Source organism: Strongylocentrotus purpuratus, unplaced genomic scaffold (assembly GCF_000002235.5).
Source record: "Strongylocentrotus purpuratus isolate Spur 01 unplaced genomic scaffold, Spur_5.0 spur5_scaffold_5, whole genome shotgun sequence".
Taxonomy (NCBI): domain Eukaryota; kingdom Metazoa; phylum Echinodermata; class Echinoidea; order Camarodonta; family Strongylocentrotidae; genus Strongylocentrotus; species Strongylocentrotus purpuratus.
The window spans coordinates 3,276,267-3,301,959 of NW_022145611.1; the positions used below are offsets into that span (position 1 = coordinate 3,276,267).

A 25,693-nucleotide genomic window follows, 5' to 3' on the forward strand; every position below is an offset into this window, starting at 1 on the left:
GCATTAATTTCTCTTCTAAGTTATATTTTGTGTAAACGTGTTTATGTGTTAACAATAATAATACTAGTGGAGTCTTGTATATTACCCATGTCTCGCACATTGCCACTCCTGGTGCACTGTTATTATTAGCCTGCCTGCCAGGTACCCATTTACCTCACCTGCGTACAGTGTGGCAAATGTATATTAATGTCTTGCCAAAAGACATTATAGTGCTGCAACAGGGATTTGAACCCCTTACCTTAACCTTGTGCTTCCCAGCCCAGAGACTTATCCACTGGACCACAAAACGTCCATTACAAACCTTTATCTTAGCATTTATTCTGCAAAAGTCAGTGAAATTTCAATCAACATTAATATAAAACAAACACCAGAGGTGGGTTATGCAATTTTTTTATTTTTTTTTGTGTCGACAAAACACCGGAATGTGAGAAAAGTCAATGATTTTTGCTTGCAATGTAAATTGTTTGAGAATGAGCAAGCAAGTATACCACCCCTATCACTAAACATAATGGAATAAGATAGGATTATTTTCAAAATACATCTTACGTCATTAACTTTGTTGCCACGTTTGTCTTATAGATGGCATAAGATGAAGTTATTTCCTACTATACTGGCTTCATTTGATCATGTTCTATCTTGTAATTGAATTGGATCCCAGTTTTTCTCTCATCTGTTGTTGATGATGTAGTTGATTGGTTATATATCCTCCCCTTCCATCATCCAATGTCGGTTCTTGGATGTATCTCTCCACATGGTATGCACTGGTCACCTAGTCAATACAGGATGAGCTGAAGCCTCTAGGCCGGGCTCTCACTCGATCAGCCAGTGATTGATGAGATGCTATTGATGCAGAACAATGCTCATTGCCAACCAATTACCTGCTCAAATTGACTCAGTGAACTTGCTTCAAGTCATTATATTACATTGCCATGCTGTGTGTCTGTTCCGGTCTAATTGTCTGTCAGTGTTCTCTCTTTTTCTTACCATTATCTCTCATCTCTCTGTACTTCTATGTATTGGGACGTCGTTCAGCTATTTTTGCTAGCTATGTTTACTCTTGAATATGATCACATACTCTGTTCAAATTTGCTCTAATTTTCATTAGGGCATGATCATGAGCAAAATACATTGTCCTAAAATTACCCCAGTATCTGACATTTTATTCCCTTTTCTCTACATGCTTCCTCCTCTGCCTACCTCTCATATTCCTATTTATTTAGTTTGTCAAACGGAGGAAGTCATGGTGTTATTACATGTAGATGTTTTTGATTATAAAGCTTGTGAAATGATATATTTCTCAGTGAGGGGACGTGTGAATGTTTCATGGGTGATGTTTGGTGAGATATCTGTAACAAGAGTTGTGATGTTAATAGGTATTGCTAAGGAAATGGAACGAGCATGGTTAAATGAGATGAAGGAGTATTTGTGGGGGTGAAAGTGGACAAATGGCAGTGTTTATGCGGATGTTGCTCTGTGGAATTATTAATATGATGATTAGGAGTATTAGGAGAAGAAGAATACATATTCTCTTCTGTATAAGAATATTATTGAGAGTGCAGAAGAACTTGTATGGTTTCACTGATTGTAACAATGGAGATTTCACAGTACCAATTATTTCACTACAAATATAATTAGAAAATATATATGATACTTTTTACCCAGCATGATTTTAACAAATTTATCCATTCTAGTGGATATGATTTTTCCTTATTATGTTTGATGAATTAAACAGCACTTCGTCTTTGTTGCAGTCCATATTTTAGTCACATTTGCTATGCAAATCATGACGGGTTTCACAAACCCATGTACAAGCATCGAGGCTTTAAATGTGAAATCCACACGGAAATGTTCAAGGTATGTGTAGAATTGTTTTATACTAAATATTCCTGTTTTCATTGTGTCTTTCAGGACCAACTGGATCGGATTGTTCTGATGCTCGTTGTGAGATTGTGTTTGACATACATTGTCCACCGGACAGTCTGAAGATAGAAGCTCAGCGAGAAGAAGGGCAATGCTGCCCTCTACCCCCTCAGTGCTTGTGTGACATGGGGGCGTGTCATGACGTTGTTTGTGCAGAGGGTTATAAGTATCATGAGATCATCGCTGGTAACGGGAGACCAGGCTCATGCTGTGCTACCTATGAATGCAGACCAATCAGTGAGTTACCAACATTCTTATTCTATAGCTATACAAAAGTTACCCTTTTTGTAGTCTGAACCAAAAAAAGTTTTATAATGAAAAAGTATAGTAAAATGCATATTTGAGTATCATTTTAAATGAAAACTTGATAAAGAATCTTGGGGGGGGGGGGGGGGGTAGACTCATGATAGACGAAAGTTTCAATTTAATCTGACAAAATACAAGAAAGTTTTGTAAGTTGTAATCATTATACGTATATGGGCACTTCAAATTGGCTGAAGCTGTAATGTCAATGTGATGTAGTGCCGGACTACTTTCCCATCTGTTCCAACATACAAAATTACTAAAATTTAAAATTTTCCCAAAATTCATTGCTCAGGAGGGTTTATTCTTTTTAGAGGACCTCTAATAATATGCTATCTATAATATATTTTGAGCAGTGCCTCAAGAGAGAAGAAACTTACGAGACAAAACAGAAATTAATGATATTTTGTACACAGCAAATGGGAGAGTTATCCACGTCCTACGTCACAATCCACTGACCAAACTACCAATTTGGGATTTGCATAGACTTAGTGATCTCATATTTCAAACATTCATAACTTCCTTACTATTGGTTCGATTCATTTCAATTTTTGCCATTATGTTTCTGTTATTTTTCTGCTTTCATACAATCAACTTTATGACAAGGGTTGGATTGCCCTTTAACTTTTGAGAGAATTACTGTGCTGCAAGATTAGGCATTGATGGGGGATTTCTCAGATATTTACACTAAAATTCACCAGAAATCATGGACAGAATATAAAAATGTGTTGACTTTGTATCTTTTGATAAACATAGGATAGTATGAGATCATAATCGCCTACAAGTTTCATTGGTTGTGGTAGCAGAACTTCACAATTCCTTTAAAAGAACATTTAATACCATTTTGAAGATCCTAATCCTAGGACATGTGATGACAAGGACCTACATGAAACAAAATAATCCATATCAATCATCTTTTGACTCTAGTTGATGAGAATATGAACTCTATTCCCCTGTATCTCATGCATACCCCTGTCACTTCATCTTTCCTTCACATCATATGAGGCTTGCACTTTCTCTAGAATGCCATCCAAACTAGAATCAATACCAGGCCAGGCAGGCACAGCCTTCATTTCAGTCAGGGAATCTTCACATTAATACTTGAAAGCAAAATTGATTTCCAAACATAAATAAGTTTAGTTTGCTTTTTTAATTGCTTGTGTTTGAAGAATATAATTGGAAAATGGGAAAATCATGCTTACATCTCTTGCTTCATTAAAGGTGCTAAAGAAACTAAGGAATAAAAATCTGGAATCAGAAAATTCTTAGTTGTCATTGTAATATTATTTAAAATGGATTTCTTCTTCATTAGATTATTCAAAGGGTTTTTATGTTAAAATATATTTGTGATAAACTTTATCTTTAAGTAATGATTAATATTTTATATGTTAGAAATAAAGTTATAAAAAGTTCTGCTTAATTGGAATGCTGAAATGAAATTACTCTTTGACACCATAGAATGTAAGTGGTTTAATTGATCTAAAGTGTCTCAATAGGTAACAGAGATATTGCAATTTCCGAAGCCCTTTTGAAGCGCATAGAGACTAAGTATTATGCGCTATACAAGAATGGACTATTTATGTTATTATTAAATTAAAAGCATGTTTATTGGAGAAAGACTAGGCAAGGAAAATGATGAATTGCATCTGAAATTGGTGTTCATTGTGGTGAGTCCTTAGGGATGTCATTTCAATTTGATTCTCTACAATTTCACCGGGAATGCTGCCAATTTAGAGATCGGATCAAAGACCACCCTATTCCTTGACACAGGATGAAGAGCATTGATACCAGTCTTGTAGTTATGGCCAATTTAAGAAGTAATTGTTTCAAAGTATTGGTTGTAATTATGTGATTCATCATTTGGAATCTGATTCTACAAAGCTTTTCTGGAAGGAAGTAGAAGTACTTTTGATTTGTTTCAGTGAAGTGAAAAGCCTTGAGAACTTTGGACTAAAGAACAGAATGTGTATTGATATGAAGGGGGGGGGGGGCGTAGATGTACAAAAGAGTTAAAAATAAATTATGATTTTGAAAGAATAATGGAGACCCAATTTTGCTTGAGAACATTGAATTAGAAATGTACTAAGGAAGCTTCTTAACATTATCTTTCTTCACATTCTTCTCTCTAACTGTGCAGAATGATATATTACCCAAATAACCACAATTTATTATCCTTCCATTTTCATGAAATCTGCAATAACATTTCTTCATGAAATACTATCGAATTGTTTAATGTACCTTGAGTTATACGATCCATTATGCAAAAAGCTAGGTCAATTTATTATGACTTATGGGGATTGTCAAATCAAGTTGTTATGATTCATATCTGTCAATTAAATAAGCTTAAGAGTTTTATGAATGAAAAAATACTGTGGTTTTATTGCTTCTGGTGTTTTGAGTTGTAATGGTCTTTAAGCGACATGCCATCATTTGAAAAGTTTGGTTAGCTTTCAACACTATAAATTTATGTGAATGTAAATGCCAAATTTTGACAGTTTTATTAATATTCAGATTGTTTATTTCAGTAGCCATTTTATGAGTTTGACCACTGAAGCCTTGATGCTTTTTGTAATGATGAACTTTGAGTTGTGACATATTGGAGCTGCCTTTGTTTTCTGATAGCAGGCCCTGTTTTCTAACAATCATCCCTCTCATAATGGGTTTCATAATTCAATACTAAAGTTTAGCGTTATTTGTTGTAGAGTGATCAGGTCGGTCAACCATCCCTGCATTTTCCAGCCCATCTATCAATCCATTCATCTTTCCATATTTCCTTCCTTTCATCAATCTGTCCATTTCTTCTTCCATTGCTAAATCCACTCATCCATCCATCCATCCAGTCCATCTTTCTATCTTTCTATCTATCTGTATATCTAGCTAGTAGCTATGCATGTATCAATCCTTCCATCCTCCCATCTATCAGGGCATTGTCTCTCTCTCTCCCATTTACCATTCGTCTATCCATCCATGCTTGAATCCACCAATCCACTTCTCCACTTCTCCACCCATACACTACTCTATCTTTCCACCTCCCTGTCTGTTCCACCTTGTCTATTAATTTATGACATAAACAAAGATGATGAAATGAGAAAGATTCTCTATGAATGTTATGGTATGGACAATGTTATACTAACCCTAGCTCACAGTATGATCTTGTTTGTACTCTCAGTGGATCCAGATCATTGCAATGGAGTGGTTTGTCCCGATAGCAATGTTATACTAACCCTAGCTCACAGTATGATCTTGTTTGTACTCTCAGTGGATCCAGATCATTGCAATGGAGTGGTTTGTCCCGATAGCACTCAAGAGATGTGTCCTCCTGATTCTACAGCTGTGATGGGAGGAATGTCAGATGATGGTTGCTGTATCTTACCAACCAGGTAAGCAAGTCTCTACAGTCAGTCAGTCAGTCAGTCAGTCAGTCAGTCAGTCAGTCAGTCAGTCAGTCAGGAAGATAGATAGATAGATAGATGAAAATGAGGGACAATCAAACTACTTTATTCAAAATGCCTCATCCAAAACCCTTCTCAAATCCCACCTTTTTAATCATTTATAGTATACTGGAGGCGCACACAAGTAGTTAATTCCATTCAACTCAATTGTATTGTATTAGTAATATTCCATTTTATTTTGTTGCTTTTAAGCTATTGAACATGTTGAATAAGTTAGACAGTACCACCTGTGCGCTTAGAAAGGCCTGTATAAAGCACCCTATAAATGTGTTTATTATTATTATTTATTTTGAAGACAATTGAAGCTCAGGCAACATTCTCAAAATGAAGCAAGTAAACATAGTTCTCAGCAAGCTGTTGGAAATGTTATTATTCAAGTTTTAAAAAAAATGCAAAGCTGAGTGTATATCTACAAAAAAGTCACTCACAGCTAATATTAAGACTGGTATAGGGTGTAACCTCTTCTTTTATCCCCTTCCTTACATGATAGATGTAGCTGTGCCCTTGAGCGATGTATCATACCATTGTGTTCACAGGGTTACTCTCCAAGAAGGATAGCTAGTGGTAGTACAGAGCCTGGTGCATGCTGTGATATCTATCAATGTGTTGTCGGTAAGTAATCAATCAATCAATCAATCACTTCTCTGAATCCACCAAATTTAGCACTTTTATCATCAGGACAATGTTTTATGTGGCATGACAGAAAGATCTATTAGTGTAAGGAACTGCTTCAAATTCATCTTCAAAACTTGAGATGAATATTAAACTACACTGTCGTTGTTTATGACTTGTATAAGTATACTATCTCATGTATTGATGTTCATTACATGTATATCATCAATAACAAGTTTTTTTTAAAGAGGAGTGAGTGGGCCCTCATTCAAATACATGAACACGTAGATCAACGTGTACAGTACAGACAGAGCAAGTGAGAACATGCTTCTACATCCCTCTCAAACTCTGTCATGATGTTTTTGTTGACATTAAAAACAGGATAATTTCACGGTGAGCTTCCATGCCATGATACCAGTGAATGTGAAGTTGAAAAGCATGAAATTCAGTCCAGAGTTTGCAAGGTGGAGGCAGGCATTGTTTAATTCCCCCAGCTCTATAGATACTTCATGAAGACAATGGGCGCTAGAATTCTTTGATGTCGTATTTGTTGCAGGTCTTTTTTTCCCTCTCTCTATGTAAAGATACGAGGGGGTGGATTTACTTTTACCCCAAGTAGAATTACCGAACAAGATACCTATGTCTTATGTTTCCATCTTTTTAGTTCGGTGTATGCTTGAAGAGTTCAGAGAGGATGTTAGGAGCACTTTATTTAAATCTACAGTGTTCTTCTTGCCCTCTTTATTTCTTTTGTTCAAATTTTCTCACAGTTTTTTAGATATAAAAGTGTATCGCCTTTTCTTTCGAGATTCAGTATATAATGACATAGATTGAAATACATTTTGGAGATTTCGTTATATTATATATATATATATATCAGTTACAAATTGATCAATCAGTTCAAAGGGTAACATGATTATAAGACGTGACACAATAGACTACTTGTGAACTTTAATACTCTTCTAGGTATGGTAATACACATGATTCAACAAGTATTTTTTATCACACTACTAATCAAATTATTATTCTTTTCTTAACATTGGTCTACTATTTCCCTTCATATATTCATAAAACTTTCATAATTTATTTTTCTCACAGAAAATTGATAAATAATTCCGCTTCTTTCACAACATGTCAACATATTGACTAGTTCCTGAAAGAGGTTCTATTTCAAGAGAAGAATTTTTAAGATTGAGGCCAGTGGGTATATTCTTAAAGTATGAGATGAAAGTGAAAGGTACATACCAAAATATAGAAATTTAGCCTTATCAGTGGCAAGTTACAAGTAATGTGATATCTACATTAAAATGAATGTTTTAGCCAATTTCTGTTGTGCATGATTATGATGTGCTGTCTTCTATCATGGTCTATGTATGCACCTTGTACCATCATTAGGGTTAATAATCCTTCTGATATGGTTTCTTGATTTGGTGCAAGGAACTAGAACATCCTATGTAAGGAGATTACAAACAAGATGGGAAAAAGTAGGTTTTCTGACAAATTGCCCAGGGAAATTTCATCATGTACACCTGCAAGTCAAATTGAAATCCAGGGTCATAACACATTGGAATGTAGAAAGGGGGAGGGGTTGACAGAAAGTGAATAGAACACAATGAATGTGAAATGTAAGTTGATCATGTAGGGTAAGAGGTTTTGTATTGACCAGTTTCTTAGTGACTTATAAAGCCCATGTATGCACAATACAGGATCAGCTTTTCACTTTATATTGCTTTTCAGATGTCACCTATCAGCATAGTTCTTTAGCAAATGCGAAAAAGTTTGATGGGAAGAATATGGCTTAGAAGTAAAAGTTTGATGTTGTTGAAATAGCTGTCCTTAACAATGTTTGGTTTTATAATATGATATGTGATAATAATTACTGCATCCCCTAGGAACATGACGAGTGGTCAGTGGTGTTATTCTGATTGGTGTATTGTTTCTTTGCTGTGTAGGTATTGTAACGGAAAGCTGTACACACCATGAGCATACCTACCTGGATGGTGAGTCCTGGACCGTGGGCCATTGTAAGACCTGTCAGTGTGAAAGTGGTTGGGCACATTGTATCGTTGAGCAGGATTGTAATCCTGAGGAGAACCAGCTGTGTCTGACTAGCATCCATGGTATTAAGATACATGGTGAGAGGTGGGATGAGGATGATTGTACCATGTGTGAATGCGTAGATGGGACATCAGCCTGTATGACCTCTAGCTGCGTAGTCAGATGCTACAATCCAAGGAAGGTCCCAGGAATCTGCTGTCCAGTCTGTGATAGTAAGTACCCAGCGAGCTATTCAGTCATCGATCAAATCAACACGTAACCTTTTGTGGATCTAGAGATGCTCCAACAAACTGATGATGTTCTTGCAATAGTAGGATTCTTAAAGTGCAATTCAACCTCTAAAGAGGTGTTTAGGGAGTACTAAGTTAAAGTAAATAGTGATTGAATCCTTTAAGGGAGAGAATTTTTTTGATGATCAAGAAACAGTAATACATTTATCCCATATATCATCTCTAACCCTGCGTTCAGGACTACCAGAATTCATTGTATAGCTATACCAGAATCGATTAGTCATTACATCTGTCCTAGTCAGAACGTCATATACAGACATTTATAATCAGATGTTGTATAACGAAATGCATGTTTTAGTATCATTTCAAACGAAAACTCAATAAAAAGAAAATGTGGGCCACTCTAGACTGAACTTTGTATCGTATGTAGAAAAAAATATCATATAAGTGGGTGGGGCTTATCGAGTGCACACTGATGATTGGCCAGCTGTCAATCCAGTTGACCTCTTATGAATTGAATTATTTTCTTTATAAGATGTCTTTATACGAATACGATGTTGTATTCTAGTCTGTAAAAAAATAAGAGTTTTGTATAAAAAATCCTTAATGCTGAACAGGCCATAAGTTGCTATGTAATTCTCACCGGGTTAAAGGTCAGAAGGTTTGGGGACTGCCCCCCCCCCCCCTCTGACCTCTGTACACCTCTGTTAACATGACTGTATCTCCTCTTTCCTTATCAGCTGTGACTAACTTCATCACAATGCACCCGATAGGTTGTCCACCTCCACAGTCTAACTGCACATTGCTGTGTCCTTATGGCTATGACAAGGATCAGAATGAATGTCCACTCTGCCAGTGTCTTCCAGGTATGTTCCACCCCCCCCCCCCCCCACCTTACATCTTCCCCCTATCAGTCATTTACTATCTGTCTTCTTACCACCTTACACATACACAACTACACATCAAGAATAAGAAACATAATACCTGAAGATGAGTGCTGCCCCGCCATTCATGTTGAGGCTTTTGGGTGCAATACCATCAAGTGGCCTCTATGAAAGTTGTTCCCCTTTAATATGGATGTCATAATATCTTAGCTAGAATCATAATAGTTTGAAGTTGATAAAATTGTTATGGAAAAGCCTTTCACAAAAAACCCTCTTGATCATGCTGTAGATTGATTGTTATGAACAGCAAAGCACACAAGCTAACAAAAACTTTCTGGAAAACACTATCATTGAAAGGTAAAACATGTAGAACCTCTTATGCTAGACCATTTATGCTAGACCTCTTATGTTGAGATGACCACATTTATTTCATTTTCTGTATTATATTTAGTCTCAAAGGTTCAGTGTGGGGTTATATCATTCTGTTTTATTTTATCTTTTATAAACAGAGCAAAGATTGCCTTAAACACTCTCGTTGGAAGAACTTATTTCAAATTTTTCATAACTCCAATCATTTCCTATTTTTGATCCTCTGAAACACATCTCAAGAACCAAAACCAACAACATCGAGAATGGTATCAACGACATTACCACCTACAGAATTGTCAACATCCTCGCGGCATGACCCAGCAGCAGTGACAACGTCTATGACCACACCAACTAGTACCCGGCACATAGAGATTGTCTGTCCACTCATAGACTGTGTTGAGAGCTGTAGTTTGGGCTATGTGACCGACAAGCATGGCTGTTCACTGTGTGATTGCGTACCAGGTATGTCCGGACCCCTAGGTCTATGCCTTAATGTTTAGAAAGACTAAGCACCATGAACATATCATACATCCCACCTACACCAACGAGATGAACACCAGACCAACAACAGACCAAACAAAAGACTAGCTTGAGTGGTCAAGAATTGGTCGGTTTAGAGTTGATTTAGTAGTGTAACTTAGGTTTTATATACAGGTTACCTCCAGCCCTGGAAGATAACCTTTTTTGGACAATTACTTCCAGAAAATATTGAGCAGTAATAGTTTGGCAGTCAAGCAGTATGTATTATAGATTGTTCCCAATTTCTGTTAATAACAGATTGCAGATTTTATCAATTTTTCTTTTTAAGAGTTGTTGGTAGTTGTCCAGACATAGTTAAAGCTTTTGCCATCCTTATTTATCTGCAGAAATCAGTATTTGTGAGGACATGACAGAGTGCACACGGAAGTGTCCCTTTGGTTTCCGTCAAGATGAGAATGGTTGTGATACTTGTCGCTGCCAGCAGTGTAAACCCATGGATTCATGTACAAAGTCTTGTCTCTATGGCTACCAGATGGGCCGTCATGGCTGCCTCAAGTGCAAATGTCGAAAGTGCCCCCCTCTAACAGACTGCAAGAAGCTCTGCACACATGGCTTTGAGCTCAACGATAGAGGTTGTGAGATATGCAAATGCCAGGGTAGGCTTCCATTCTTATTGCTTTTACTCTCAACCTTATCCCAGTAGCTTGTTGTTAAGAAAACATTCAGTCAATGCTTCACAACTTTTCTTCAAAATGTTTGGCCTACAAATAGTAGCATCTGTCAATAACTTACTTTCATTTGGTTTAATATATGTAAATTGTTATTTTATCACAGCTGTTGATTCAAAGAAATCACAAGATATTCCTGAAAAAGACCAAGAAACTTTTTAATAGTCTGTGAGATAACTCTGAGAAGGAATGTTATTTCTCCTCTAACAGTGATTTCATTTGTCATAAATGAATGAGCCCATGCCGTGTGTGTTGACAATCTCAATTTGTAATACCATTGCCCAATAGCATATCTTAGCAGACAAAGGACATAACCTGATGGTTTTAAGCTATTGGGTTTTAGAACAGATGGCTCATGAGAAACAGTTGCAAAATAATGTAGACTGATGAAGGAAGAAAGAGACGGCGAAAAGATTTGAAGAAAAATATAACTTTTGTCTAACAATACTTGACATTGGTTGCTTGAAGTGACAGCAGCATATAGACTTTTTGAGTGCTGATTTATTGCACTATCTTTGTGTGTAGAAACGAAATATGATAATAACTCATGATTACCGTAGGAGTCCTTCTTTATGGATAGGTCTCTTGATACTCTGGCGAAAGATTCAGGATTGAACCCATAATAGTGTTTGGACAGGGCACTTAGCCTATTGGTCTGATCGGCTTTCCCTTCGCTAACCGCAAAAGCCACAGACACTTAGAATGTCTCTTAACCACAGGATTGCTTCAGTCATATCTCTTCACCACAATACTCAGTCATGTGCTATTGATGTGTGGACATGATTCTCTTTTTCCACTCTGTCTGTCTATTTGTTAAGAATAATGTTGGGATCGGAGGGTAGTGCTTTTATTTCCTGTAAGATGTTAGGGATCTGAGTCTCCTACTGTATATTGTGTATTGTTTACATTTGATTATGGTTGCTTTATGTGGTTCATTTATCAACAATTTGAGAAGTAGTGTGCATGACTCTGTTGATTCAGAATAACAGAAATACTGGAGAGGTTTATTCAGTGGTTTAAAAACAGGGGTGTGGAGGGGAAAGAATATGAACGTTAAATACCTCATCGATGACCATTCTTTGGTTTGGTATAGTTTGTTGGTTTAACCCGACTGCTAAAAAATCATGCATACCGGTATACTTTAATATAATGCTCATAATTAAGCCACCAGGGGACCGAGGGCTTGGAGTCCTCTCTGAGGGACTTGGTAATTAGTATTATTGCCTCACCAAAGGGCACCAAGGCATCGGCTTGGTTTCAAACCTGGGACTTCCCAATTACGAGACCACTGACTGCGCCTTAACGATTCTAGATTTATTTTCTCAAGAAGCCGGCCACCATGTACTGACTTTTCTTCATCTCCTCTCTTTCTCTCTACTTGTTTGTTGTCCATAGCATCGGCTGTCATAGATCCCAAGCCACCGGTCCCATCTGAAGGTTCTTGCCAAGGTGTCGATGGTGTGGTCTATGATGATGGTGAGAGCTGGCATGATGGATGTAGACAGTGTTACTGTAGTAACGGACAAGAGATGTGCAGTCTCATTACATGTCAAGTACCAGCATGTAGTAAACCAGTCTTCAGATCTGATCAGTGCTGCCCAACATGTCCAGGTATGTTACAACGCTTCTCTTGGAAACTAAAAAACATCGGCATGGGGGATACTGAGAATGTGAGACTTATTTAAATGGACTCTCAAAGTGTGCTCTTTAGAGATTGATCAAAATAGAGAAAGTATTTTTTGCCAATTGTACAACACATCATGTTTCTATATGAGCTTTAATGAATCAAGTTACATCATTGAAATACTTCTTGCACTTGTAAAGAAGTCACCAGTCTTTAAAGATATTAGAAACTAAAGAAACTTGTGAAACACAAAATTCTTTATTGTGGTAAGTTTGGCAAATCCGAACGACTTGCAAACTTCTTAAACATGTGGGTTTTGACAATAGTTATAACCCGCTTGGCTTATGGAAGCATGATCCTGCGCAGCGCTGTCTCTTCACTGTACACTAGCTCCCTAATGTTAGATGATATATGTGACTGGAGATTATGTATGCTTGCATGTATGAAAAGATTTAGAAGTGTTTTGGAATTTGCCATGAATGTCTGTCAGGATACATAAATGAATGCTTTATTGATTGATTTGTTTCTTGAAGCAGACTCTGGTGTGACCCAGCTACCTGCAGTCATATCTCAGGTTTGTCAATCAGCCAGTGGTCAGTACTATGTAGAAGGAGAGACCTGGATGCTAGGTAGGTGTACCTCATGCATGTGCCATGCTGGACAGGTGCTTTGCTCTGCTGAAGTGTGCCCACCTCTGCCTTGTGTAAACCCAGTCTTCAAGGCTTCCCACTGCTGTGCAGAGTGTGAAGAAGGTGAGTATTTCTTCTCAGAACCTATTGATATTGTTTATTTTTAAGAAATAAACCTCTCCCTAAGATAGTGGTTGGGTTATTCCCAAAAGGTTGCGCGAATGACATCAAGGGATAGAATATCATGAGACTTTCAATGAACATTAAGCTTTTGCATTTCAAACTTTCTTTTACAATGTTTTTTCTTAAACCATTGCCTACTGAGGAAGTAGTTGGCTTTTGTGATTCAGTTTTAGTTTAGTTTCAGTTTTATTTTAATTTTCATTTCCATTTCCAACAGAACAGTGATCTTGACAAGAAATCAGATATACAATTCAATATTTAATATTATAATACATTTTACATGGTTTAAATTTATAAGAAATAGAATATAAAAATCCAATATAATAGTTCTTTTCGTTTTTTAAAGTTAAACCTGTGGAAATGAGGGGATCCAGTAGTCAATGGGTGGAATGTTTTTCCCATAAAAATGTGAAGATATTTTTGTAATCAGATGCATGTTTAATCAATGTCTGTTCAATTGTTGATATTACCTGTGAGCTAGGAAAGCAAGTACGTCCCTGAAAGTAATTGAAGAGGAACTACACATGTAATAGCCTGTTCAGACTATAGGAAAATTATACAACACTTGTGTTTATAAAGAAATGTTTTAAAATGAAAGGAGCATGCAGACTAGAAAACAACATTGTATAAAGAAGTTTTGTTTACAGAAACTAATTTTTCCAGGGTCGGTTGACATGAAAGCTAGCCGATCAATAGTGCACGCTCACGATACCCCCCACCCAGTTATACAATTATCATACATACATTACAACATTCAGACTTGAGTGGGACCCTGAGTCTTTATCTGGCTTTCGTTCCAAAAGATGCTCAAACAGGCGCTTTGCTATACAATGGTTCATGATCTATACATTTTTTATAAGATGTAGAAAAACTTGAATGACTTATCGTATCTAGCTATATGATTCTGATAGAGGTATACAATGATTGCTGATAGCCTGAGCACAGAGTAGGTCGTATACAAAGGATCGAATGACTATATGTTACCTTAGTTCACTGGTGCAATGATTTGAGCTCAGAACACAGTAAAGGTTTCAAAGCCATGTCACCTCCTAATGAATATTTGACATACATGTACATAGCAAACGGAAAGGAGTCTTCAGTGATGATATTGATATTGATATTTGCTACATATGGTTTATTATGTGAATACTTCAATATGATTTGAATACATGGTTAATTCTCTTGCTGACCCTTACATTGTCCTATCCCAATGCAGTGCTTGCAGAGGTTCCCATTGGTGATCCTACCGTGGAGGAGTCCTGCATGTTACCCAATGGAGTGACCTTCCAACATGCAGCTACGTGGAAGGAAGATAGTTGTACTAGTTGTCAATGTGTGTCTGGTGAGACCATGTGCTTCTCACAGACATGTCCACCTGTGGATTGTGATAAACCACTCCTCAAGAAAGGACAATGCTGCCCAACATGTCTTGGTGAGTGAAACATACATTCCTGACAGTGCAATGTCCATATATTCTGTATGGGGTTTACTGTAATGTCCAGTCTAAATAGTTTTAATTTGCCATCCTTCGATCACTACTACATTTAGTTGTTAATGAGCTATACCAATGTGGTCTTATGCATGTCCTGTCTTACATTTCTCTCTGAACTGAAATGCATTTGCTTACACAACTAGTGATGGCTCAGTTTGCATGAACTCCTTCTGATGTCTGTTGATTCTTAGCTCTCCAAGCTTGATCTGTGTCAATAGATGCATTGTGTCTTATGAAAGAGACCTTGGTAGTCACCATGGTATACCTCTCTCTGTCTGTACGTCCCATCCTCTATACCTCTCTCTGTCTGTATGTCCCATCCTCTATACCTCTCTCTGTCTGTATGTCCCATCCTCTATACCTCTCTCTGTCTGTATGTCCCATCCTCTATACATCTCTCTGTCTGTACGTCCCATCCTCTATACCTCTGTCTGTATGTCCCATCCTCTATACATCTCTCTGTCTGTACGTCCCATCCTCTATACCTCTCTCTGTCCGTATATCCCATCCTCTATACCTCTCTCTGTCCGTACGTCTCATCCTCTATACCTCTCTCTGTCCGTACGTCTCATCCTCTATACCTCTCTCTGTCCGTATGTCCCATCCTCTATACCTCTCTCTGTCTGTACGTCCCATCCTCTATACCTCTCTCTGTCTGTACGTCCCATCCTCTATACCTCTCTCTGTCTGTATGTCTCATCCTCTATACCTCTCACTGTCTGTATGTCCCATCCTCTATACCTCTCTCTGTCTGTACGTCTCATCCTCTTTACCTCTCTCTGTCTGTATGTCTCATCCTCTATATCCCTCTCTGTCTATAAGTTCCATCCTCTATACTTACAGAAACCTTTAACCCGGTAGAAGTCAACCTTATATTATTATCATTCTCTTAGATCCTGATACTAGACTTGTGTGTAAGTCAGGAGGTGATATCTACGTCAGCGGTGAAACCTGGAGAGTTGACAACTGTACCAACTGTGTCTGCGAGGGCAGTAGAGTCTCTTGTACGATATCACATTGTCCTGTAGTGAAGTGTGAGAATCTTGTTCATGTATTAGGAACATGCTGTCCGGTTTGCCAAGGTAAATTTTCTTTTTTTTTCCATTTTTCAGAAACTGTTGACAGCATTACAAGCACGTTGTATTATAGATACTGGAGTATTTTCAACATTTTTAAAATTCCTCAAACATTCAACTGCATGGGTTTATTTCAGCATGGGTTTATTGTGTAGCAAACTGATGATGATTGTGCGGAGCTATCTTTGCAGGGATGATAAGTTCCTGAGGGTCGTTGTCCTGGAATGTTACCTATTGTAGTTTGTTTAATTATGAGATTAAGAAGACAAGCAGGGCCGGGAGGTAGTAGATCTGTGGGATCATCTAGTTACCATGTTTATGTGGGGGATATGAGATTCTGTACCTTCAGTGCTGCATGATAAGCACATTTGCAGGTATGCCATGAATGTCAATTGGCACAACCAATAGGCACCAATTAACAGAAGAATTGTACTGTGAATTACAAAGAGCTTCACATGATATCCTTTTCAACACATGTATATAATTAAGTTTTTAAAAAAACTTCTAAACTTGTGCAAAAAAAAAAAACACCCCTGGATTGGTGATCAACTATTCTCCACATGCCATGAAACATTTTAGTCTTGAAAAAAGAAAACTGATTTTATTTACCACTCTCGGGTATACCGCTCCTTTAACTGTATCTTTCCATTCTCAAACTTATGTAGATGCCACAAAGTGGCCAACTTAGATTTATGTAGACTCCAAAACCAATATAGACTTTATGTCTCATAGCCGTTACCTAATTCAATTGCAAAGAGTTACTAGATTATTTTCAGGTATTTACCTTCTGATTTCTTTGAGCAAATACTTCAACTGAAGACGGCATGTCAGGAAGGTCATTGCATGAAATCTCCATTTTACATTAATGGTGACTCCAATGTGGTGACTCCAATGTGCAAACAGCAAAGAGACTTCTATCAGAGAATCAAGCTCAAGAATTTTTAATCCGATCTTATTTCATAGAATTTCTTTAGGATATTAAAAGGAGGATGTTTATCTTAAATCCTGAGAAATGTTGATGAGTGCGAGTCAATAATACAGTATAATGATTATTCATGATATGAATCTGGTTTAGTTTGTAGAAGCTTTTAGAGCTAACTGAAATTCTTTCTCTATCTTAAAACACCTGTGTTTATATACAGAGATATGTTGATAAGATTACTGCTCTTTTTCATTGTTTCAGGTTGTTTTCTGTCACTAGTTAAGCTGTCTATGTTATCCATAAATATTTGCAAAGTATCTTTTAATGAAACGAAGGTCTGCAGTATACTATACATCATTATATGTCTGTACATTTATGTTTAATCTCGTTTTCACTCTCTTATCTTATCTTGTTCTTGTATCTTTCTTTTTATTTTTCCTGTTACTAGAGTATATGTTTCTCCTCTGTTCTCTTTTCTAAAATAAGATTTGTATCATTATTTTACCCTTTCCTTGGGAACATATTTTCTCTCTTTTTTATTAAATTTGTACAATTAAAGGGTAATCAGAGATAACCAATCACTTCTCATATTCTTCATTCATTTATAAATTGATTTTGTGTAGTGATATATTTGATATATCATGGCATTTTTTTTCTAATCAACATTTGAATTTGTTTGTATTTGTACATTTAGATGAAGACATATTAGAGTATCAAACCAAACGACCTACAAAGATATCACATACTGGTAAAAAAGGTGAGCAACAAGATATCATCGCATTATTCACTTTAATATGATCAGACATTTGCTCTTGTGACAATTTTGTAAGTGCCTTATTTCATTAGGGATACAGGGTTAGAGCTTTAGTTGTGATAGGTAATAATTAAGAATTTGCTTAGTATAAGAAGTTGGCTTTGCAGAGAAGTTCTTGCCAAAAAATCTATTTTAAAATCTATAAAATAGGGGTGATTGGTAAATGGATTTGGCCCTTTTGCAGTCCCTTTACATGTAGCACTTAGAATAAAAAGATCTCCCAAATTTTAACTTCAAGCAAATATATATATATATATATATATATATACGCTCAGCTCTAATAAAGATACAATAAACTAGCAATAGATCTTTTTAATATATTCTCTGAATCTAGATGATCAATATACAATCCAACCCTTTGGTTGCTATGAATGAATAAAATAAATAAATATAACAGCACTCTATTAGCCCTAACTAATTCATGACTAAAGTAGAAGTCCATGGAATTATTTAACTCAATTGATGACAAAAATTGTTGCTTTTCTCTTAATATCTTTGTTAGATTTTGACGCTACCGAGCCTGCTCCAAGCCCTGAAAAACCAAAGACACAGAAACCTTATCGTGATAAAGGTAATTTAGTTTGTTTGTTTATAAAGATATCTATGTCAAATGTTGATTATTACACAGTATGTGAAGATCGTCTTGATTTATTGATGATTTAATGGTCAAAAGAATGGCATACAGGATACATTATACAGTATCCCCCAGAACAACATCCACTCAGGCATGTGATTCCTCCGCTAAATACCCTGTTTTCGAGATTTAAAAAAAAGAAAGAAAAAAGAATTAAATAAAATACTTCAATTAATTCTCTCATCTGAACAATGTATCAGACTCCCTTTAAAGCCTTTTCTGCACTAGTTTAGCCAGGAGGGTTCAGACCTCCCTGCATGGTCACTGACAGGTGTTTAGCTCATCAAATCAGCTCTCAATTAACATAAAAAGGGGACCATGGGGGACCAACGGTCACCACATAGGCATTGTTTACTATATAGAGGGCGCAAGTAGCTATAAGTAGTGCAGTGGGGCTTTAAGCAAGTTGGAGTAACAAATATTTCTCAAATTTAGAATTTAAATTCAAGGAAAACATGTTCTTTTACTTTAATATATTCTAAAGTTTTCTGCAGAAAGGGGACACGGCCCCCTTAACCCCAGCCAGGGGGCATTGTCCATTAAATCTTTCTTCTTTTGGTTAATTTCTCTGTCTCATCCCTGCTACTACAAGATACACACTAATGTAGTTTCAACATCTCTATATCTGTTTTGATATCTCTATGTTTTCACCTACAGTTTAGTCAATGCCCATCTGGTCTTCAGTGTAAGATATCCTAATTGTACCTTTTTTCCTTGTTTTTTAACCTGGCTGGCAGACTCCAACATGGCCAATCAGTCAGGAGATAAACAGACCCCTATCGCTGCCAAGCGTCATCCTTTCCCAGTCTACCCCGTCGTCATGTCTATCCTCGTCATCCTACTTGCAATCTGTATCGTTCTCCTACTTCTTCTCTTCGTTACTAAACGGCGCCATCGCCTGCTCTACCATGTCAATGTCAAACCCATCTGTGGCAAAGGTCAGCCGCCTCCAGCCACCGTCAAGACAAAAAACACGGACCTCAAAAATAGCAACAATAGAGACTCTATTCGAGATTCGGCCATGTTTAAAGACAATTTACCCACAAAGGCAGGCGTGAATAGCGTGGTATTAGATGGGAAGGATATAAAGAGATACAGTGATATGTTTGCCGTGGGGAAGAGTATCCAACCTGTGTAAGATGTGATTCAGCGTCGTCATCACTGACTCTTTTAGTTTCTCATTAGCTTGTCTGAAAGACCTTATGAGAAATCCAACAGAGATGACATCTACGACCGACCCCTTCTTCATTTGCCAAGATTTCAAAAGTCTCATTTTTATGAATAGAAATGGTAAGTAATAAAGACTGTTTGTGATAGAGAAAGTGTCTCTATGTAGAAGGACCATCCCACCTGTATGAAGTCATTCAGAGTATGAGGTCTTTAAGAGGTATCAATATGAGAGGTACAGTCCCTCAATTAATTTTATTTGTTTAAAAGGATAGACCTATCTTGAGAAATTGAAACAATTTAGGGGTTCACCTCGGTTGAATTTAGGGGTTCACTTCGGTTGAATTTAGGGGTTCACCTCCGTTCAATTCAAGGGTTCACCTCCGTTCAATTCAAGGGTTCACCTCCGTTCAATTCAAGGGTTCACCTCCCTTCAATTCAGGGGTTCACCTCCGTTCAAATCGGGGGTTCACCTCCGTTCAATTCAAGGGTTCACCTCCGTTCAATTCAGGGTTCCCCTCCGTTCAATTCAAGGGTTCACCACGGTTGAATTCAGGGGTTCACCTCAGTTCAATTCAAGTTTTGAATTGGTTAATAGTCTGACAGTTTTTGACATTTAAAGGTAGTTTGTTCCAAAGTTTAGCAGAAGCTTTGCAGAAAGAGCGATGACCATAGTAAGTTGATATTACAATAATTAAACCACTCTCTCTCTCTCTCTCTATCTTTCTATCTCTATTTCTATCTATCTCCTTTCCTCTCACTATCTTGCTTAACTCACTCGATCATTTTTACATGAGTGTAAGCAGAGATGTGTATACATAAATACTGAAGAGGAAAACATCCATCACTGTAGGTTGTCATACTTTCACTGCCATTAAACTCATCTGTGAGTCATGTCATTCCATTTTCTGAAAGAAGATATCCCATTTTACAGACATTGAAGTCCAGCTAGGAAATGATATATTTTCTGCTATTGAGTGAATTCTTAGACAATCCATATACCTGTTCTCTCTATTGCAGTAAGTGGTAATATATGTTTCTATAAATTTAATTTCCACTTATAAATTGACAAGTTAGTCAGATTTGCCAATAAACAAAGGCTGTGTAAAATACAGGAAGGTGGTCCTTTTAAACACTTTTGAATATGGTCTCTTGAAATAAGAACTGTTTGTATTTTTGTATGCCGATGCTAGAAGAAATGTCGTTATTGACTTGAAAGTTTTTTATTTTTTACATGGCTTTAGCTCATGTATGTTATGTAGTCCTTGTTACAAATAAAAGGATTGATTTTAAATAGTACTATTTTGTGTGTGTTTGGGTCGTCATCGGTTTATAACATAAAAGACAACAAGTGTTTCCCTTTGCAAACTCATGCTACTCTGAAATTGCCAGGAATTTTTTCTAGGTAATATTGATGTATTTTATCAATTAAACAAAATGACTCTTTAATATTGACAGACATGCACATATCTTGTAGTATGTGTGAGAAAGACATCAAGATGCACTAATTCACCCAACTATAAAATGTGGAATCGATTTTATGATATTCGGTTATGAAAGTACTAACTAGTAGCTCTTGTATGAATATTCAAGAACTTTGGATATTTGATGTTTGTATTGTTAACAAGCACATTCAACACAATGCAAAGGGACATAAATGCTTGTTCTGTAGCAGACAAAACAGGGTGTTTATTACTAGTCATTGAATGACACCACTGTGCTTACTGAACGATGTATGGACCAGTAGTGGACTAGTCATGAGGTACGTCCATACAGTCTGTATCACTAAAGCTCCTACTAACAACTCATAGCATGTATTCTCTAAAGAACTATCTCTCTCTGTCTGTCTGTCCAAATTAAATGGAGATGTAGTAGTCATCTTAATGATCTTGTATGCTTCTTTTCTCCTAAATTATTGTTTTTGCCAATTTACATAAACATGGATTGGCATGTTTGACTCTAAGACCCTTTTGTAAAGGGATGTTGTAAATATATATATAGATATAATAAAATATATATATTTCATTTGGCAAGGCTGCCTGAGCATTAATGGCACAGATAAGAGCAGATAATGCTACTGTGAAAACCTATTTGTTTGCTCTGTATGTTTTTATTTGTGTGTTCAACTTTTGCACTTTGTGCCTTTTTATTTGTCTATATGATGGTAGGATTTATTTTGTCCTTCTCTATTTTTTTTGTAAAATGTATACAGGCAATTAACTTTTTGCAAAAAAACTGTACTTCTTGTTAAATTTCCTATTCTTATGCTTGCTAATTTGAGATATTTTTCTTTTGATTTTGATGTTGAAATAATTGGTGCCATAATGTTGATTAAGACAAGGAAGAGGAGGGAGAGTTTATAACAGGGTACTGTTTATTCATGCTCATAGTATTCCCCATAAATATTTGTATTCTCCATTCCCCCATCATTGATGTAATCAATGCAGATTTTTTTTCTGAAATTGAATATTAGATAAGATATGTTGAAAGGATAGCAGGTAATTATTGTACTCATAAGAAATCAGTGTAAATCTATGTAATGCTCAGTGGGTGAGGCGTGTTGTGTGAACTGCTCATAGGTAAATTGTTGTAGAATTGTTTTTAAAAAGTGTCAGGAGTCAAGAAGAAATTTCAGCTCAATTCTTAACAAAAATTTGACCACATTTGACCTTCTTATCCGTGAGTCTCATTCAGATACAAAGCAGTAAGCTGCAGAAGTTTCTTATTAATGATGATGTAAGTGGAATATGCTTGATGTTCCTGTGTCTTATATCACAAAGCTCAGTCTGTTGCGCTCAGGTGCCATTCATTTACATGTTTCATATAATTCTGCTGAGGTTTGCTGCATCATATCTGAGCGAAACTTAAATGTGTTAGGAAGATCAGGAAAGATTATGAGAGGAAAGATAAGATGAGGGTGCTTCATCACCTTGGTAAATCTAACTTCATATTACATGACACCATCTTGAATATCACTGTGAAACAATGTTACTTTTTAATCAAGAAAACACATATCACTATTTAGGCAGTTTGACGTGTGTACAGCCTTACTAGGGTTAATACATTGTACATGTACATCTAATATGCATACTAATAATCTATCTGCTCAAGGCATCCTGCCCTGTACCATACAACTCTGTGTACGCGTGACATCTGATCAATTATACAATCTTATTTTCTCATTTATACTGATGACAATCAGAAGTTGTAAAATAAATTGAGTTTAAGTTATACATGTAATTAGATAATGTTTTGTTTTATTATTATGATTTTAATGTTTACATTTATTGTACACTGGCTGTACATGTACATAATTTGGTGTTGAGGCTCCACTCATGCTATGGTCATGCATCCCTACTATTTGATATTGGGCATCAACTTTCTGCTCAACATTCTCATTAAGATGGGTGTTTTTGATTGATTGAAAGGTTTGAATAATCACCCACTGTTACTCAAATTTAGGGTCATACAGAGAACTCCAACAGACGGACAGTTTACTTCACAGAGTAGTCAGGTTTATCAGAATTTTAATTACTTGAGATAACAGACATAATAAGTTGAACCAAAAATGTTTTTTCATTGCTCTCCCCCCCCCAAAAAAAAAAAAAAAAAAAAAATAAAAAATAAACAATAATATCGTCTGTTCATGCATTTTACTAAAACAGTGTAAATAATTCAAATTTTGATTGAAGTTCCAGATACCCTTGAAATGTACCAATCACCAACAATTATTTTTCTCTGTATGTAAGGGGTTCCATGTCACAATCAAAGTATGAGTTTTTAATATATTTCTTTTGTACATGCAGAGATACTGTAAGTTTTTTTCCACTCTGGATTAACACAGAGGCACCTGGTGGCCGGGTCAACTATTTGATCCACCCCTAGGTGTTCCCTTGGACTAGGAGACACACTGAACCCGGCTAGTCCGACCGACTTGGTTTCAGTTTGCAGGCTGATACTCCTTCACAATTATCCCACTGAATCCTAGCTAGAGTCTTTAACCTTCATCTTCTGCGTTCTAGCGGATACAGAAATGACTGGAGTCTGTCAGGATTGGAGCACTGTCTTTGAGAGTAGCAAGCTTGTGTATGATTGCTCCACATAGATATCAGCTAGGTGGGCGGGCGGGCGGGCTGGAGTATGGTAACCAAGCTACTTGTGTACAAGGTTTCTCATTACATTCAATATATACATACCGGTACATACAATTTGCAAAGGGACTTGCAGTATGTTACACATTCATTATGGGATAACCATACAATTCAATATATTATGCAAACAATCTCAAATCAACATTTAGTTGGTGCTGTATATATGGCTGTATTGTGGTGTGCAGAAGACATTTACATCATAATACATTTTAAAGATAAACAACTCATTAATTATGAAATTCATTGATTAATCCAAAACTCCAACCATGTACTTTAAAGGTATGTGGAATGTGGTCTTATTTCTGCATCCCAATTGACTTTATTTACTTGGAAATATGTATATGTTTATACCATTTACAAATTTTTTGGGGAAATTAAGACTCGTCAAGAGTAACTTGTCATCCAAATGTGTCCCTTTCTTGAATACCTTCTCTCTATCATTTATTTATTCTTAATCTCACAACTAGTGATTCCCATTGCTTAAGATGTAGGTGCTTGTACTATCCGCTGATTTATTATTACTGTGTTCTCCCGGAGTTTGACTCTTTTATTTCTCTTAATGTTTAATTATCTACTTTGTATGTCTTTGTGTGTGTTTCTCTCTCTCTCTCTCTCTCTCTCCCTCCCTCCCTTCCTCCCTTCCTCCCTCCCTCTCTCTCTCCCCCTCTCCCTCCCTCCCTCCCTCTCTCTCTCTCTCCCTCTCTCTCCCTCCCTCCCTCTCTCTCTCCCTCCCTCCCTCTCTCCCCTCTCTCTCTCTCCCTCTCCCTCTCTCCCTCCCTCCCTCCCCTCTCTCTCCTCTCTCTTTCTCTCCCTCTCTCTCTCCTTTTATTCTGCAAGTACTCTTGTTTTCTTTCCCTTCTATGTATACCAATCTTCAAACTACCGGTATTTAGAAATACTTTTTTTTCTTCAAATATGTGTCTGTTCATTGTTTTCCTACCACTCACATGATTTACCTTGTTTTCTCTAAATCTTGTAAACCCTTTATTATTTTCACTTTGATTGTCTTATTGCTTTCTCTGTCCTTTCGTCTCCTTTATGCCGGGGCCTCTCAGGTCCTTCTGTGTACCAGCTCTCCTCGATCACTCTTGATCCATCTCAACATCTCCGTATACTTGATACAGTATGTAGGTATCTCCCAGTCCTGTGCACAAACTCGCATTCATGCAGCCCACCTTGTCATATATAAAACCCCACAATCTTATTAAAGCCAAAGGTTTATTTGTCTTATGTTGTGAAAATCAGTTTTCCTGTAGTGGAAGAAATATTGCTTTAGTTTGTTTCCATGTCAATGTTTCCCTGTTTGTTGACTTTGGAATAGGATATTGCTTTTACCTACTAAGGCAAATTTTGTCTATGCATTTAAAATTGATTCAGCAATATTAGTGTACAAAATGGGAAATGCTTGTAATAAAATTTGCTAATTTATAAACAAATCATGTTTGATGTGTTTATTATTATCTCTGTGTCATGTGTCGTATTTCAGTAATAACTTTCATGATAAAAATCTATAACGCAACAAGTTAAACATTGTTTAAAGAATCATCATTTACTTTTTTCAGGTTTTAATTTCAGAATGGGGGCTGATCCAAGATACAGGGAATGAGGAGGTACATAATAAAGCCACAAGGTAGAAGTAAGCCGGGGTGTATTGCAGCATAATCGGCTGTTATCAGATTTGGTTGAATTATCCTTTAATGTGTACCAAGGTCTCTCAGACTCAAGTCAGTAAAAGAGGAGAAGAGGGGATTCAATTTCAAACAAATTAATATGAAAATATTTGTTAGATAACATACAGAAAAGGCTATTAGCCTTAATGGGATAAGGTAATGTGTCAGAAGGAGGAAAAACGAGATGTCTAGTATTAATATCTTCTAATGCCCCTTCTCCCCCCCCCCCCCCTTGTATGCCACTACATGATTATAATCACGTTCCCACTAGTACCATTTTGACCTCCAGTCAAAT

General features: G+C 36.7%; 1 protein-coding gene across 3 annotated transcripts; it reads left to right on the forward strand.

Annotated features, from left to right (window-relative positions):
- Positions 1 to 1,829: 1,829 nt before the first annotated feature.
- LOC575177 (cysteine-rich motor neuron 1 protein) lies at positions 1,830 to 22,817 on the forward strand. Of its 3 annotated transcripts, none has more exons than XM_030998752.1 (14): positions 1,832 to 2,157; positions 5,483 to 5,603; positions 6,166 to 6,287; positions 8,240 to 8,557; positions 9,316 to 9,441; positions 10,069 to 10,290; positions 10,695 to 10,964; positions 12,432 to 12,647; positions 13,194 to 13,412; positions 14,689 to 14,904; positions 15,858 to 16,046; positions 17,657 to 17,719; positions 18,279 to 18,347; positions 19,148 to 22,817. In XM_030998752.1, exons 1-14 carry the CDS (start codon positions 2,046 to 2,048, stop codon positions 19,546 to 19,548), a joined length of 2,664 nt encoding a protein of 887 aa, XP_030854612.1. In that variant the 5' UTR covers positions 1,832 to 2,045; the 3' UTR covers positions 19,549 to 22,817. The 3 variants fall into 3 exon arrangements, with proteins under 3 accessions (XP_030854614.1, XP_030854612.1, XP_030854613.1); XM_030998753.1 differs by having other exon boundaries at positions 1,834 to 2,157; positions 13,197 to 13,412; XM_030998754.1 differs by lacking the exon at positions 10,695 to 10,964 and having other exon boundaries at positions 1,830 to 2,157.
- Positions 22,818 to 25,693: the final 2,876 nt, after the last annotated feature.

What these genes read in the sequence shown, in the direction of transcription:
- LOC575177 (XM_030998752.1), top strand. Translation starts at nt 2,046, where the DNA reads ATGGGGGCGTGTCATGACGTTGTTTGTGCAGAGGGTTATAAGTATCAT. An exon ending in CTGCTGTCCAGTCTGTGATA is followed by an intron (nt 8,558 to 9,315) that starts GTAAGTACCCAG and finishes TTTCCTTATCAG; the next exon opens with CTGTGACTAACTTCATCACA. An exon ending in TGAGATATGCAAATGCCAGG is followed by an intron (nt 10,965 to 12,431) that starts GTAGGCTTCCAT and finishes TGTTGTCCATAG; the next exon opens with CATCGGCTGTCATAGATCCC.